Source organism: Eumetopias jubatus, unplaced genomic scaffold, assembly GCF_037043125.1.
Source record: "Eumetopias jubatus isolate StellerSeaLion01/CBP00866 unplaced genomic scaffold, mEumJub1_p1.0 scaffold_7, whole genome shotgun sequence".
In the NCBI taxonomy this organism is placed as follows: domain Eukaryota; kingdom Metazoa; phylum Chordata; class Mammalia; order Carnivora; family Otariidae; genus Eumetopias; species Eumetopias jubatus.
In genome coordinates, this window is record NW_028274813.1 from 135,668,105 (window position 1) to 135,683,395 (window position 15,291).

The window sequence follows — 15,291 nt, forward strand, 5'->3', positions numbered from 1 at the left end:
GTAACTTCTTCATTAAATATACACACACACATACATACGTACATATATATATATATATATATATATATATAAATAACCCTGGAGTAGTTGTGCTTTGGCCTTCTTGGGTGCTGACCCCATGGATCATGGAGTCTGTTCTCTTCGTCTGAACTTGGTTTTGGAGCGTTCCCTGAAACCCCTCCAGTGAGAAGGTGCTGTCATCCCCCGACACGTAGGGGAGTGGCCATCTCAAGCTGACTTGATTATTCAGTAGTTGGTTTTTTTAAATTCATTCCCAGTGTGGATAGGATACTGTGTAGATGGAGTCAGTCAGCAAGCATTTAATATTGCTCCATTCGCAGTCCTACGAAAAGTACGTTAGTCACAAGCTCTCTACGCAAAGCCTCTCTTTCGGAAGAGTCGGGAGCCTGTGCAGGGAAGCATATCTGAACCTGCTGCCAAGAAATAGGTCACCGGGTGGGTGGTGGTGACCGTGGGGGAGGCTGAGCATGTTTGGGGGCGGGGCACTCGGAGTGTGTATGTGTGTGTAGCAACTGCAGGATCGCAGGGCAGGAAAACTGAAAGCAAGGGGTACTTCAGGATGCCAAGACTTAACACCACGTTAACATGTGAGTGCTGCAAATACAAGTAGTTTTGATCCCTAAACTCATGGACTTAACACTCTCAGTATACAAATGACTTTTGGCTCTCCTCAAGTGTCGAAAACCTAGATGTTTGATTTTGGGCAGCCTGGTGTGGTGTTTGTAGAGCCAGCAAGTCCTCCTTTATGGTAACACATCAAAGCATTCTCGCCCATAATGCAAGTTTCTGTTTTAAGGATATATCCTTGCCATCAGTAAACACTATGAAAGACGAGGGAAAATGAATAATTAATGTACAACTATGTCCCTTGAAATTAAATATTTAGTTGTTCCCATTAGTATCTTTAAGGTTTTTTTCACATCATCACTACTTTAAGAAGTAATGACATTCACATCATAAAACTGTGAAAAATGTCACTTTTAAATTGAATGTTATTTTTAAAATACTAAGCCTGAATATAAATACTCAAATAATGACACTTTTTTCTATCTCTCACAGAATACCCAGAGGATAAGCAGTTCTCAAGCCACTCAGCCTCTAGCTACCCCAGTCGTGTCTGTGACCACCCCGAGCTTGCCTCCGCAGGGACTCGTGTACTCAGCCATGCCGACCGCCTACAACACTGGTGAGCCTGCTCTCTTGCCTTGTGTGGATTTTAGGTCTTTGTTTTGTGATCAACGTGTGCTTCTGTGATTTTTTTAAAAGTATATTGATTAAAATAAATTATTTGCAGTTCTTTCAGTTCACATTTGAGTTTATTAAAAAACAAAGGTTAGTTTTGAAAAATGTACAAAAACACTGTAGAATGATTTTCCAATGTCATCTTTTACTTACCCTTGACAAAGAAACAGGTAGCTGTTCCCAGAATTATGGCCTGTATGTTAAGCCAGGGAGGATGAGAGACTGCTGCTTGGCATTTTCTCTGTCATGCCTCATCACACAGTATCCCACTCCTCCAGGCTGGTGAAGGGAGACAGTTTTCTCATGCTGTGTTAACCCACTGGGGGAAAGACGGAATCCCCTGGAACTCAGGGCTCCAGAATGTGGCAGATGTGTAGCTGCGCCAGGCAGGTTGCGTTTTCCTCTATGTAACTACCTGGTTTTGTTTCTGTCCTTTGTGCCTTATTTGCCAAACCAGGACCTTTCTTGTTTCTCCTCAGAGCCACTCACTCCTCCCTTGTGAGAGGAGCTTCTCACTCATTTATGTTTATTTAGACATTTCATTTTAAAATACCCTGTTTCGGGGGTTTGGTAGGCAAAGTTAGCACTGCTGAGTGATCGGAGGGGTGCTCTTAGCCATGCAGGCTGTCTGCAGAGGCCCAACGTGCAGCAGGTTTCTTCCAGATTAGCCATTCTGAGGAGAAGGCCGAAGGCCGGCATGTGTGGTTTCGCTTTCTCACCCGCTGAGCCAAACACCTGATGCTTCAAAGAAAGAAGGAAAGAAGGAAATAGTTAAATGATACCTTGTCAGTTATTCAGACTGCAGTGCAGGGCATTCATCCTTTCATGATTCTTCTAAGTAGACTATAATAAAAATCATCTAATTTTAGACTTCAGAGTAAATGCTTTAGCATGGTGCTTTCAAACTGCTGTCTGAAGCTCCCTGAGGCCATTGATACATTTGATTGTCACTTTAATTCCATGTAGTTCATTTAAAACAGAATTTTAAAAGGTTTTGTTGAAAAAAGAAAGCCTCTTAGGAAAATGTCCACTACCTTCTCTAACAATCAATATGAAAAAATGTCCAAATCTAAGTGCAAATGTAGAGTAAAGCAAGAGATAACACATCCATAGAAATTCTGTGTCCTTGCAGTGATCATTAGCTGTATGAGTGACAGTATGCCAGGGACGGAGCTTCTGTCCCAGATTCATGCCAGCTAGGGAGACAGGATGTACCTGAGGTGGCAGCTCTGGAGGTGAAGTCCGGAGTGGCTGAGCTTAGCAGCTTGCACTCTTGAGAACGTGAGGAAGGAGGGACACGTACGAGCTGAAAGGTTCAGAGGAGCACCGGCGGCAAAGATGGGGCTTGAACTGGTTCGAAGCGAGAGCAGTTTCCTGAGCACTTCATGACAGGTTTTCCCGTATACGCAGACGTTGCACTGTGCATGCTTTTAGACATGCTATTGGATTAGCAAGAACTTGTTTTTTAAAAGTCCAGAGGGAATTACCATAACATAAAAACAGAGTCCCATTCTCTCAAAACTATCAGTCCCTTGGCCTCAGTCTCATTCCTTCTTTTAACTGACTTGGTCTCTGTGCTCTTTTTTGGAGCATGTATTTGGCTTAATTTTAAACTATTATTTTTACTGTATTTAGTTGCCCTTTTTAAACACATGTCCGTTTTCATCTTTCTGTAGAATGTCATCTGCCTTTCTGGACATAGAGTCAAACTCAGGCCAAATGGTCAGGAAAGGGATGAAGATATGAGCGACATTTCAGGAAGCACAACAGTTTTTATGTGGAGGAATCCCAGATACTTCCTAATGCCCATCAGTTAGGTCACACCCAGCTTCACAGACGGGCTCGCGCATCCATTCAACACATACTTGTTGAGTACTTGCTATGTGGCAGGTACTGGGCCAGGCACACAAGAGTGTATGGTTGCCAGTGGAGAAAGACACGGGACTGATAGCTCTAAGAATCATTTATTATAGTCGTGTGAAGAGCTACCTGAAGCTTCACTAAAGGGGCACACGTGATTCAGCTGGGCAGAGCAGGAAGAATGTTCCAGGGAGAGGGAGCACTGTGTACAAAGGCTAGCAGACCGGAGCATGGCTGGAGGGATGGGGGTAGGTAGCAGGGTGTGTAGAGTTGAAACTATAGAGGTAAGTAACAATTTATAGGCCATGTTGAAGATTTTGGATACTGGGAGCACTGGGAAGCCAGAAAGTTTGAGGCAGAGAGGTACCTGGAGCATATTTGTTACTTTAAGATCACTTTGGCTAGTGTTCATGGGGCAAAACTGCATGCCAGGAGACCACTCGGGAGGCCGGCATGGTGCCTGAAGTAGTGGATCCTGATGGCTTAGACGAGCGCGGTGGCAGGAGAGCTGGCAAAACGGGCAGGTTTGAGAGACAACACGGAGAACAGACCGGCCTTGGTGGGTGGTGGTGGGTAGGAGAGAAGTATCAAGAACACTCACAGGTTTCTGGCACGGGCAACCAGGTGCGTATCGGTGCTGTTTATGAAGATAAGGAGCAGGTTTGGAGGGGATGAGGGGGCCAGTTCGGGTGTCAGATTTGAGGTGTTCGGAGAGACACCCAAATGGGCATACCAAGTAGGTAGTTGGGAGGACCTAGAGGTAGAGAGAGAGTTGGGGGCTGCAGGGGGCACTGTGGAAGGCACCAGTGTGCGGGACCCCCTGTGCCGCCGCCTCGGGGAGTGGATGAGGCAGTCGGAGATCATGGCATGAGCGGAGTGTAGAGGCTGGCAGAGTCCTAAGCACCAGCTATGTTCTTGCCACTCGGTCCCTTTTTTATTAGTGTTAATTCACTAGGAAGACCAGCTTCTTTAAATACCTCTCTTGAGACATGAGAAAGCAGTAAAAAGTAGAAGAGTTTTTGCCACCTCTCTTCAAAACTAAATGGGAAAAGAGAAGTGTTAATGAAGAACTGAAATAGCTTGATGTGTGAATGATACCTAATGTCCTGAGTCTTGGCCAAAGTGATTATGACTGAGGCATTCAGAGAAAATGAGCTATATTCTCTACTATACTCTTGTCACACGTAAGTTTTTTCATGAACTTGAAGTTGCGTTGCACGCAGTCCGGGATCTTTGACAGCCCTGTACTGTGAACGACCGCCATTCATCAGTCATTGCTAACATTTGCTCCAGGCCCCCGAGCTTGGCCCCGCACGAGAAGGGGTGCTGTGTCCTTCCTGCTCCCCGGTAGTTCAAGAAGAGAAGAGCTGCTGATCGAGGCTCTGTCCCATCTGTTGCTCCTTTTTCGGGGGGCCAGGGAGCGATGGGCATGTGTAAGATGACAGCTGCATACGCATGTCCCTTAGCGATGGCCCTGTCATTATTTCTCTGTACAAGTGTGGAAAAAGGATCTCAACTTTTGTGAGCTAGGAAACTGTAAACATGTAGTACAGAGTTGAGACTGACTTTATTGAGATAATCCCAGACAAGCAAATGCAGCTAGGACCTGTAAACCTCCCCAAAGAAAAACTATTGTGGGTTCAGACCTGTGTGTTTTATGTTAGGAAGTACCTGGCTTCTTTGAACCGGGGAACTTTTGGAGCTACTCTGTGAAAAACGGATTTGCGTGGGCCTTCTCGCCCACACATGAGTAATACTTCTTCCCTTGTCCTAGATTACTCGCTGACTAGTGCGGACCTGTCGGCCCTGCAGGGCTTCAACCCCCCGGGCATGCTGTCTCTGGGACAGGTGTCGGCCTGGCAGCAGCACCATTTAGGACAAGCAGCCCTCAGCTCTCTGGTGTGAGTACCTAGAAATTGTCTCTGACTCTCTCCTCCCAGCCCGTGCACTTTATTTTTCTATCGGTTACAGTCTTTTGTGCTGTTTACTGTCATGTGACTGTCCTAGAATTTCTTTTTTACGTGGTACAGTGTTTGGAGAAAATATTTCCTTTATGTGATTCTAGATAATAACTTGGACACTGATCAAACTAGGCATTCCCTGAAGAGATCTGGGGAGCAAGGCTTCTCTTCTGGGGAGGTAGAGAGACTCAAAATAGTAACCAAAGGGTCCTGAGGCACAGACGTCTCCCACCTGCACCTCCCTTCTACCTACCAGCCAACCATTAAGCCACCCAGTCCCACCCCTCCTTCCCCACCTCTACATCTGATTCCAGTGTTGGAAGAAAGGCAGCTAAAGGTATTCAGGCCCACGCCCCCCACACACACACTTTTTTTTTTTTTGCTTTGGTGGTGTCCGTGCACAAAGGGAATAGGAAAATAAACAGCCAACCCTCATGGAAGCCAACTGGGTCTGCTGTTGTGCCCCCCCCCCTTCTGAGAGGCTCTCCTCTGCCTATGCCGTCATCCTGGTTCTCCCTCCTGCTAGCACTCTCGGATACCCCCTGGGCACCACTGTAACCTCATCTCCCTGGTGTGCCCTCACCCTGTCCATAAGGAATGTTCTCTTTGTTGAACTCTTCTTGGTGAGGTTCAGTGTGTGCAGCGGGTTGGGATCAACCACATGAACCCCAGTAGCTGGATTCACACACACGATACCCCACCCCTGCTGTTCCTCTCCTCCAGTCTGCGGAGAAAGCCAAGGAGCGTTTCCTTCTTTGATTTTCTTTGCCCGTTGGCTCTCAGGGGGGTCTGTTCGTCCTAAATGAACACATGGCAAGCGGCAACGGTTTGGCCTCCAGGAGAAGCCTGTACACACACTGCTGCTCTGAGCAAGTTAGCCTTCCGAGGCGGTTTCCTCCCCTGGAAAATAGGGTCAGGTGACGGCCTTCGCGTTGCTGTGCGCACAGATGAGCTGCGCCTGTCCCAGGGCCAGAGCAGAGAGGAAGCCGTGTGCAGGGCCGGTGTCCTTCCCTCCCCTTCTGCTCCCCGCGCAGCCGCAGATGCACAGTTTCGGCTCCTTCCCCTGCAGAAGGACCCAGGCCGTGGCCAGGGGAACTAGCCCCCAAAGCTCTCCACCGTCCTGGGCATTTTTTTCCTTCCACAGAGAGGGCATTAAAGGCAGTCCTTGGGAATTCTGACGGGCTTCCAGTCGGGCGGTGGCTGCAGTACCATTCCGGTGATGCAGATGCACTCACCCACCATCTAACATCTTTTCTTTCCTTCAGTGCTGGAGGGCAGTTATCTCAGGGTTCGAATTTATCCATTAATACCAACCAGAACATCAACATTAAGTCAGAACCAATTTCACCTCCCCGGGATCGAATGACCCCGTCAGGCTTCCAGCCGCAGCCGCCGCAGCCGCCGCCCCCCCAGCCCCCGCAGCCCCCGCAGCCCCGGCAGGAAATGGGGCGCTCCCCTGTGGACAGTCTGAGCAGCTCGAGCAGCTCCTATGATGGTAGTGACCGGGAGGACCCACGGGGCGACTTCCATTCTCCAATCGTGCTTGGCCGGCCCCCCACCACGGAGGACAGAGAAAGCCCTTCTGTCAAGCGAATGAGGATGGACGCGTGGGTGACCTAAGGCTCCCGGGCTGGTGTTAGTACTTCATGATCCTGCAGCGAACTGCCCTACATATCTACATCGGTAAATAAGGACATGAGTTAACTATATTTATATGTACATACATACATATATATCCCTTTATATATATATGTATGTGGGCGTGAGTGTGTGTGTGTGTGTGTGTGTGTGTGTGTGTGTGTGTGTGTGTTGCATACAGAATCGGGCACTTACCTGCCTCGTAGATCTGCAGATGTGCGTCCCATGGCAAACAAAGCGCCCTGTAGGCAGAATCTAGTCTGGCACTTCTTTGGACTACTTGTTTCATAAGATAACCAGTTTTTGCAGAGAAACGTGTACCCATATATAATTCTCCCACACTAGCTTGCAGAAACCTAGAGGGCCCCTACTTGTTTTATTTAACTGTGCAGTGACTGTAGTTACTTAAGAAAAATGCTTTGTAGAACAGAGCAGTAGAAAAGCAGGAACCAAGAAAGCAATACTGTACATAAAATGTCATTTATATTAATTACCCAGCCTGGCATGGGTCTCTGTTGCAGAGGGGTGCATGGGAAGGGCTGTTGATATTTAAAAAAAAAACAAAAAAAAAACAAAAAAGCCCCACACATAACTGTTTTGCACGTGCAAAAATGTATTGGGTCAAAGAAGTGATCTTTAGCTAATAAAAAAGAGAGAGAGTAGAAAACACGCATGAGATATTCAGAAAATACTAGCCTAGAAATATAGAGCATTAACAAAATAAATTAATATATTAAGTTATAATTGGACTATGTCAGAAGTTTCTTTTTACATTCATATCTTAAACTGATTTTAGCTCATGTATATTTTATATGAAAGAAAACACCCTTATGAATTGATGACTATATATAAAATTATATTCACTACTTTTGAACACATTCTGCTATGAATTATTTATATAAGCCAAAGCTGTATGTTGTAACTTTTTTTTTAAGAGAATAGCTTTATCTTGTTTTAACTTTTTAGTTTTATTTTAAGAGGGGAAAAAAAAAAAACAAAAATATCTTGCAAGCAGAACCTTGGAAAAAAAAAGCCATGAACACTTATTCTATATGTAAATTAAAAGTTGAGCCAAACTCTTTTGTGTATATAGCATCTTAAATATATTATCACCTTTGATGTAAGTACCTATGTATTGTATGGTCACCAGATTAAAAAGTATATTTTTGTGGATTGCCGCCAATTTGGGGGGAAAAGGCGAGATCCTTATTAAGTAGAGTATTCACTGTTTAATATTTACTATTTTGTTAAATATACTGTACTTTGGATTTTAATTATTAGCCCAGTCTTTTCAGAGGATTGTATAAAGGGGTTTCTCCCCTCACTGGTGGTGAATGTGTGATGTTACATTGTAATCTTTGTGCTGTATGGGTTGAGCATCATTATATATTTTATATGTGTACATAAATAGCAAAGTGGCAAAAAAAAACTGGTGTTAAGTTCATCTTGCATAAATATAAAATGTGTTGTAACAGATTTTATAAGGCATTACTTAAAACTTGCCTTTTGTGAGGAAAAAAAATATAGTAGAAAAAGCTGGCCTAATTTAATATTAGAGAACATGGCAAAATAGTAGATGAGCACAAAGGTTTTATAAGTGGTAAATGATTAGGAAAAATATTTGTGGGGGAAGGGATCTTTTTTTCCTGGCCCCTCTGAAATAGAACGATGCAGCTGGTCACAAGACACTACCCTTCGCAACTCTCTGTGCATGGAAATGGCACTTTGGTGGGGGGAGAAGCTCTCTCCTGGGCCCATCGCTAGCCGGCACGGCTCGCCATCCTCATGAAACCTGGGCCGCACTCAGCTTAGCCTTTGAACGAGGCCTTCCTCCTCCGGGAAGACAGCGAAGCCGTGATGGCAGGTTTGTCCGTTTCCTGGGCTTGTGCCACAAACAAAATTCAAAGTCCTGTATATCTTTCATCATAGATTTTTAAATACTCCCTTTCCTGAGAAACTGAAAGTAAGGGTTTAAACATTGCTGCTATTTTGTATTTTAAACTTAATGTTGAGCAGCTACCTACAATTTATTTTTTACTTACATTTTGCTTTTCCCCCTAAATTGCCTTCCTTCTGACATTTTCCTCATATGCTATTTGTGACAAATCATCAGCCAGATTTCCTGACTGACACATGGGTATTAGGTACAGGGGAAACCTGTGGTGTTCACAGCTACAAAATGGAATTCGGTTTTAGGAACAGTTTGGGTAGTAAATTTCGATAGAGGCCAAAAAAAGGGAGGGTGACGTGCTGTCTCCTCCCATCAGGATGGCCATTGGGCTGTTATTCAGAAAGGATTAGTGTCTCTTTAAAATGTACTTTACTGAACTGCATACAGGCACGTTTCTTCATAAGGTCACACCTGATGGAAACAAGACAGTCTCCCAACACTGAATTTCCAAGATAATCCTTACCACTTTGTAAACCATTTATAGCTTTGAAAGTGTTAAGTGATTCTTTCGTTACTATTCATGCACGTTCATGAACTTCTGCTGTACATTGGAATAGGAGTTACCACATTCGCATTTACTGTCTATTTTCTTGTGTGCCTTATGAGATGGCTTTTCTGACTGTATCTCAATAGTCTTTCTTTCTATGCAGGTTTATAATCAGTACAACTACTGTTTTCTAAAATACTATTACACGAGGCTCGGAGTTTGTATTTCAATTACACTGACCAAGTAACAATGTATTCCGTTTTCAGGAAGTGAATATTTGACTGTTAACCCTTTTCCTGTCTGCCCAGTGTGACCTGGAGCGTATGGACTTGACAGACACCCCTCACCCAGACTCCATGTACAAACACATACACATGCACATCTCCTGGTGGAAACCAACTCAGAGTGGGGAAGACACGAATGGTGTTTCTTTAGAACTGACTTTTCTTACCGTTTTAGACTCGTGTGTTTTGTATGACACCATCACAAGAAAATTTTATCCTTCAGATGAAGTATTTTATTACTAAAAGACAAAAACAAAAAAAGCTTAGAGGACACCGCACTGGTTCGAGTACGGTTTCCAACAGCTGTCCTTCCCTCAGTGCGCTGACCGGTCCTACATTGAGAGTGAGAGTCACCATTGTATGTCTGCAGATGGTCCCGATCGAAACTCCATCTTTTGAGCCCTAATTATGTCCATTGTGTTAGAGACTAAATCAGGGGTTTGTTCTGAAAGAACAATATATGTTTTACCATTTCCTTTAACTAACTGTAAGGACAACTAACAAAGCATTAACCTATTTTCTGTATTAACCATCATGCGCACAAGAAATACATAGTAAATAAGGAACCAGAAAACTCCTGGCATTGGATCATAAGAAGCTAGATGATTAGAATGTGAAAAAGATTTTACAAATGTAAAACTTTTATTTCTCTGTAGAAACTTTCTTCACTTTGCTGTGCAAGAAGACACTGCTTTGCTATATTTAAAATGGCTTTTTTAAAAAGAGATTTATGTATTTGGTAAATGTTTGTAGTCAACAGTTCACACAAGAAGCTGTACACGGTTTGATCATGTAAAACCGTTTGGCGGCACAAGCTGGACTTTGTTGCCATCCTTGAGATGAACCTTTTAAGAAAAATAAGTTAATCTCAATTTTTCCCTGAATGTGTTTTTTCTTCATTATACAATAAATATTATAGTGAACTTTTTATCAAATGGTTAAGAAAATGCTAGAGGTTGTTGTAAACTATTTGTATCCTGCACTCACTACAGTAAAGACGGACTGGCTTTTCCTGTGTACTCCGGACTCTGTCATGTTTGCCGCCAGTCGCCCCCTTGCCCCCCGCCCCCCACGACGATGCCTCTCCTGTCCTTTCCCCTCACAAAGACCTTTTCCACCTGCAGATCCCCTTTACTTACTTTGAGGCTTAGTCAAGGAAACGGCGGCGGCGTCTCGCCAGCCTCGCCCATAGCTGCTCCTGAGAACTCCCCTCCTGGGCCGCCCGGGGCCCTGCAGGAAGCAGCAGGCCCTCCAGGGCCTAGCATCGGCCAGCGGGGCTGTTCTGCAGTCGGTGTGGATCGGATCGGATCCGATCGGGTAAGCCGCTTCAGGCTCTACTGACGACTGCTTGCAGGATATACTTGCGGGGGTTGGGAGGGGTTCCTGTTAAACAGAATCTAATGAACGCAAGTTCTGTCTACCCAAAATGCACACACAATACTGAGCGGCAGCAGACAGATTTACTAAATGATTTTCAAAAGTGACAGGTGTGAAAACTTCTCTTAAACTTGGCAGTGGAAAGTGTTCTCTTCACTGGATTTGCCTTTTAAGCCAGCTCTTAACTGAGCAGATTCTTGCTGTCAGTTAAGTTAAAAGCTAAATTTTTGTGCTGGTTTTACTCGCTGGCTACAGTGAGGCTCTTATTAGCAGGTTTTGAAAGCTGGTTGAGTCCTATGGCTAAAAATAGCCTAATCCCAGCTGCAGCTACTTAAAATCAATTCATTGCGATTTCCTGGTTCACTCCCTCGGGTGCCTTCCTCTAGGCTTTAACCTGCTTTTAAGCTGATTCTGTGTCTGACTGGCACCAGCCATGGAGAGGAGTTTTCAGTTGGAGCCCTCCGCCAGCTGGAGCCTCCAGGCTGCCCTCTGCCTGGCCAGTCGCTCGGCAGGGGCCAGAGCACCACCTGGTCGTAGAACTGCGGAAACCGGCGTGTCTCCCCATCCTCCACAAAAAGTGAGGGGGGGTCCAGAGAGGGACCCGGAGCCGGTGGGCTAGTGCCATCACGCCGCAGACCGTGCTGAGCTCAGCATGTGAGAGGCGAGCCCCGGTCCCCAGCTGTCCTGTCTCACAGGGTGTGAGCTGAGGACAAGCTCTTCTCACCCCCTCCCCGCCAGTGGCTGCACACAGCTGGGGGTACGCCCCTTTCCTCCTGCAAGACATCTTTTGCGCTCCCAACTCCATCTGCATCTGCAGATGACCCAAACTGACACGCAGCTCACCCAGCTTTAGAGAACGTGTCCTAGACTTCACTTTCTGACCTCATCTGCCATCATCGCTCTGGACCAAGGCAGCTGGGGAAGAAAATCAAGATCACAGTTGTACTAAGTGGTGTCACTGTATACTCCCCCCGCCCCAAACTCCCCTTTTTAAGCTTTTTTAAAACTTTGAACACTATTAGGAAACTGACCCAGTTACAGGACGACTAAGGCCCCCCCCCTCCGTCGTGGCCGGCATCACCACACCCACCTGTAACTAGCTCCGCCGGTGTGCGTGCCCCCGGTACAGCCACGGGGCAGCCCTGCCTCGTGTTACTGGCCGGCACCACCGGGCCCACCTGCAGCTAGAGCTAGTCCCCCTGACCGAGGACCTGCATGCCCTCCACCACCTTTTCTGCAACCTGACCCCTGTCACTGACCTCCACTGCAGTATGCTTGCCCAGGGGCAGCATGCTGACACTCGGGTCCTCTGCCACTGCCAGGGAGCCCATAGTTGGCCCTAGTCCTTGCTACCTTCCCTGACACCCATTGCTATAACTTTGTCTGCAAAGGGACCTACAGCCGGCCCCTCACAGCCAAGTGTATGCACACCCTTGGCCCCAGCCACCAATGCTGCCTGCCCTAGTCCCTAGCTACTTACTGGTTCTAGAGGCATGCATGAGAAGCCCAGGAGCCCTTACAGGCACTGCAGACCCCTGCAGTGTTGACCAAGGAATATGCTGTTACCAAGAGCGTGGACCCTGGTGGCTTGAGCCAAAGAGCCATCCTGCCCCAACTGGACCTACTGCTACCAGGCATCCCTGCATTTGTTGCCCTGCACCACAAGACCTGGGCCACAACATGATCCACTGCACCCCTATCTGGAAGTGAAAGGCTTCTCTAACCAAAATCAGTCCATAATGTCTGGAAGTCTGGAAGAGGTGAGGGAACTGTCTCTACCAAAGGAAGAGTCCACTAGCTGGACCCAAAGAAATAGAGATGTAAATACTGCCCAACAAAGAATTCAAAATAATTGTAATACAGATGCTCAAAGCTACAAGAGAACACAAAAATGATTCAACAGTACGAGGAAAACAATACAAGAACAAAATGAGAAGCTCAACAAAGAGAAAAGAACCAAATTTTGAAGGTGAAGAGTACAATGAACTGAAGAATTCAATAGTTTTAACAGCATAGTTACAGAGGCAGTGAGTGAGAAGGCAGATCAGTTGAATTTAAACAATTAGAAGAGCAATTAGAAAAATAATGAAAAGGAACATGCCTACAGGAGTTATGGGACACAAAAGAAACAATGTACATATTACTGGAGTCTCAGAAGAAGAGAGGGAGAAAGGAATGAAAAGCTTAAAGAAATAATGGCAGAATTTCTCAGACATGGGAAGAGAACTGGATATCCAAGTTTATTCATAAAGGTTGGTCACCACAAAATTTCACCCCAAAATGTTCTCCAAGATACATAATAATGAAAGTCTAAAACCAAAGGCAGAATTTTAAAAGCTGGAAGAGAAAAAAAGTTCTCTCAACCAAGGGAACCCCCATAAGGCTCTGAGTGGATTTCTCACCAGATATCTTACAGCAAAGAGAGATTGGAATGATAAATTCAAAGTGCTGAAGGAAACTGCCAACCAAAATACTTCACCCAGCAAAGCTGTCCGTCAGAAATGAAGGTGAAATAATAAAATCTTCCCCTAATGAACAAAAGCTGCTAAACTTTTGCCACAGAACTACACAAGAAATGCTAAAAGGGTGGGCGCCTGTGTGGCTCGGTTAAGTGTCTGAGTCTTGACCTCAGCTTAGGTCTTGATCTCAGGGTTGTGAGTTCAAACCCTGTGTTGGGCTCCTTGCCCAACTCAAATAATATATCATAAAATATTTTAATGAGCCCACATTAAATAAATAAATTTTGGGGGGCACCAGGGTGGCTCAGTCGTTAAGTGTCTGCCTTCAGCTCAGGTCATGATCCCAGGGTCCTTGGATCAAGCCCCTTATTGGGCTCCCTGCTCCGCGGGAAGCCTGCTTCTCCTCCCTCTCTCACTCCCCCTGCTTGTGTTCCCTCTCTCGCTGTCTCTCTGTCAAATAAATAAATAAAATCTTAAAAAAAATTTTTTTTTTAAATTAAAAAAAAGAAATGCTAAAAGGAGTTCCTCAACCTGAAACAAAAGGATACTAACTAGTACCTTGAAAACATATGGGAATATAGGACACACTGGTAAAGAGAAGTATAGAGTCAGGCTTAGAGTACCTTAACACTGTTAATATGGTGATGTGCTAGATAAAGATTCACCTCAAGAAATGGTTAAAAGACAGAGATGGTCACTGCATAGTGATAAGGAGATCAATTCATCAAGAAGATACAAAAATCATCAATATATATGCACCCAATTACAGAACACCTGAATTATATTAAGCAAATTCTAACAGATTTGAAGAAAAAAAAATAGATAACAATAATAGAAGGGGACTTCAATATCCTATCAACAATAGGTCATCCAGATAGAAAAATAAGTGAGAAAGCACTACACCTGAACTATACCTTAGACCAAATACACCTAACAGACATACAAACATGCCAACCAACAGCAGCAGAATACACATTGTTCTCGGTGCACACAGAACATTCTCCAGAATACATCACATGTAGGTCATAAAAAAAAAAAAGTCTTAGTAAATTTAAAAATTGAAAAAAATACCAAGTATTCATACTATAGTGGTATGAAACCAGAAATTAATAACAGGAGAAAAGCCAGAAAAATAAATATATGGAGACTAAAAAACATGCTCCTGAATATATAGGCTAAAGAAGAAATGAAAAGAAAAATCAGGAAGTATCTTGAAACAAATGAAAATGGAAGCACAACATATCAATAACTATGGGATGCTGCAAAAGTAGTTCTAAGAGGGAAGTTAATAAAAACAAAAATCTACAACAGATACACATAAGATTTCTCGAGAAGGGAATCAAAGGGTACCACTATAGAAAACCAGTTATTTATAAATGCCTACATTAAGACACAAGAAAGAACATATATAAACAACCTCACTTGAAAAAGAACTAAGCCCAAATTTAGTAAAAGGAAGAAAATAAAAAGACCAAAGCAGAAATAAATACACACACACACAGGAATACTATGCAGCCATCAAAGGGAATGAGATCTTGCCATTGGCAACGACGTGGATGGAACTGGAGGGTGTTATGCTGAGTGGAATAAGTCACTCAGAGAAAGACATGTATCATATGATCTCACTGATATGAGGAATTCTTAATCTCAGGAAACAAACTGAGGGTTGCTGGAGTGGTGGGGGGTGGGAGGGATGGGGTGGCTGGGTGACAGACATTGGGGAGGGTATGTGCTATGGTGAGCGCTGTGAATTGTGCAAGACTGTTGAATCACAGATCTGTACCTCTGAAACAAATGATGCAAGATATGTTAAGAAAAAAAAAAAGGAGGGGAAGAATGAAGGGGGGGAAATTGGAGGGGGAGATGAACCATGAGAGACGATGGACTCTGAAAAACAAACTGAGGGTCCTAGAGGGGAGGGGGGTGGGGGGATGGGTTAGCCTGGTGACGGGTATTAAAGAGGGCACGTTCTGCGTGGAGCACTGGGTGTTATAGCAAACAATGAATCATG

At 44.7% G+C, this 15,291-nt stretch overlaps 1 protein-coding gene across 6 annotated transcripts in view; it reads left to right on the forward strand.

The window, feature by feature from the left end:
• The window catches only part of MEF2A (myocyte enhancer factor 2A), a 172,365-nt gene extending 161,910 nt beyond the window's left edge, over positions 1–10,455 (forward strand). For all 6 annotated transcript variants that reach the window (XM_088024962.1, XM_088024963.1, XM_028122784.2 and 3 more), the window contains 4 exons: positions 1,081–1,207; positions 4,898–5,024; positions 6,350–6,767; positions 9,427–10,455. In XM_088024962.1, coding sequence (XP_087881088.1) covers positions 1,081–1,207; positions 4,898–5,024; positions 6,350–6,704 — 609 coding nt within the window. In that variant the 3' untranslated portion in view covers positions 6,705–6,767; positions 9,427–10,455. The remainder of the gene's footprint in view (positions 1–1,080; positions 1,208–4,897; positions 5,025–6,349; positions 6,768–9,426) is intronic.
• The last annotated feature ends 4,836 nt before the right edge of the window (positions 10,456–15,291 follow it).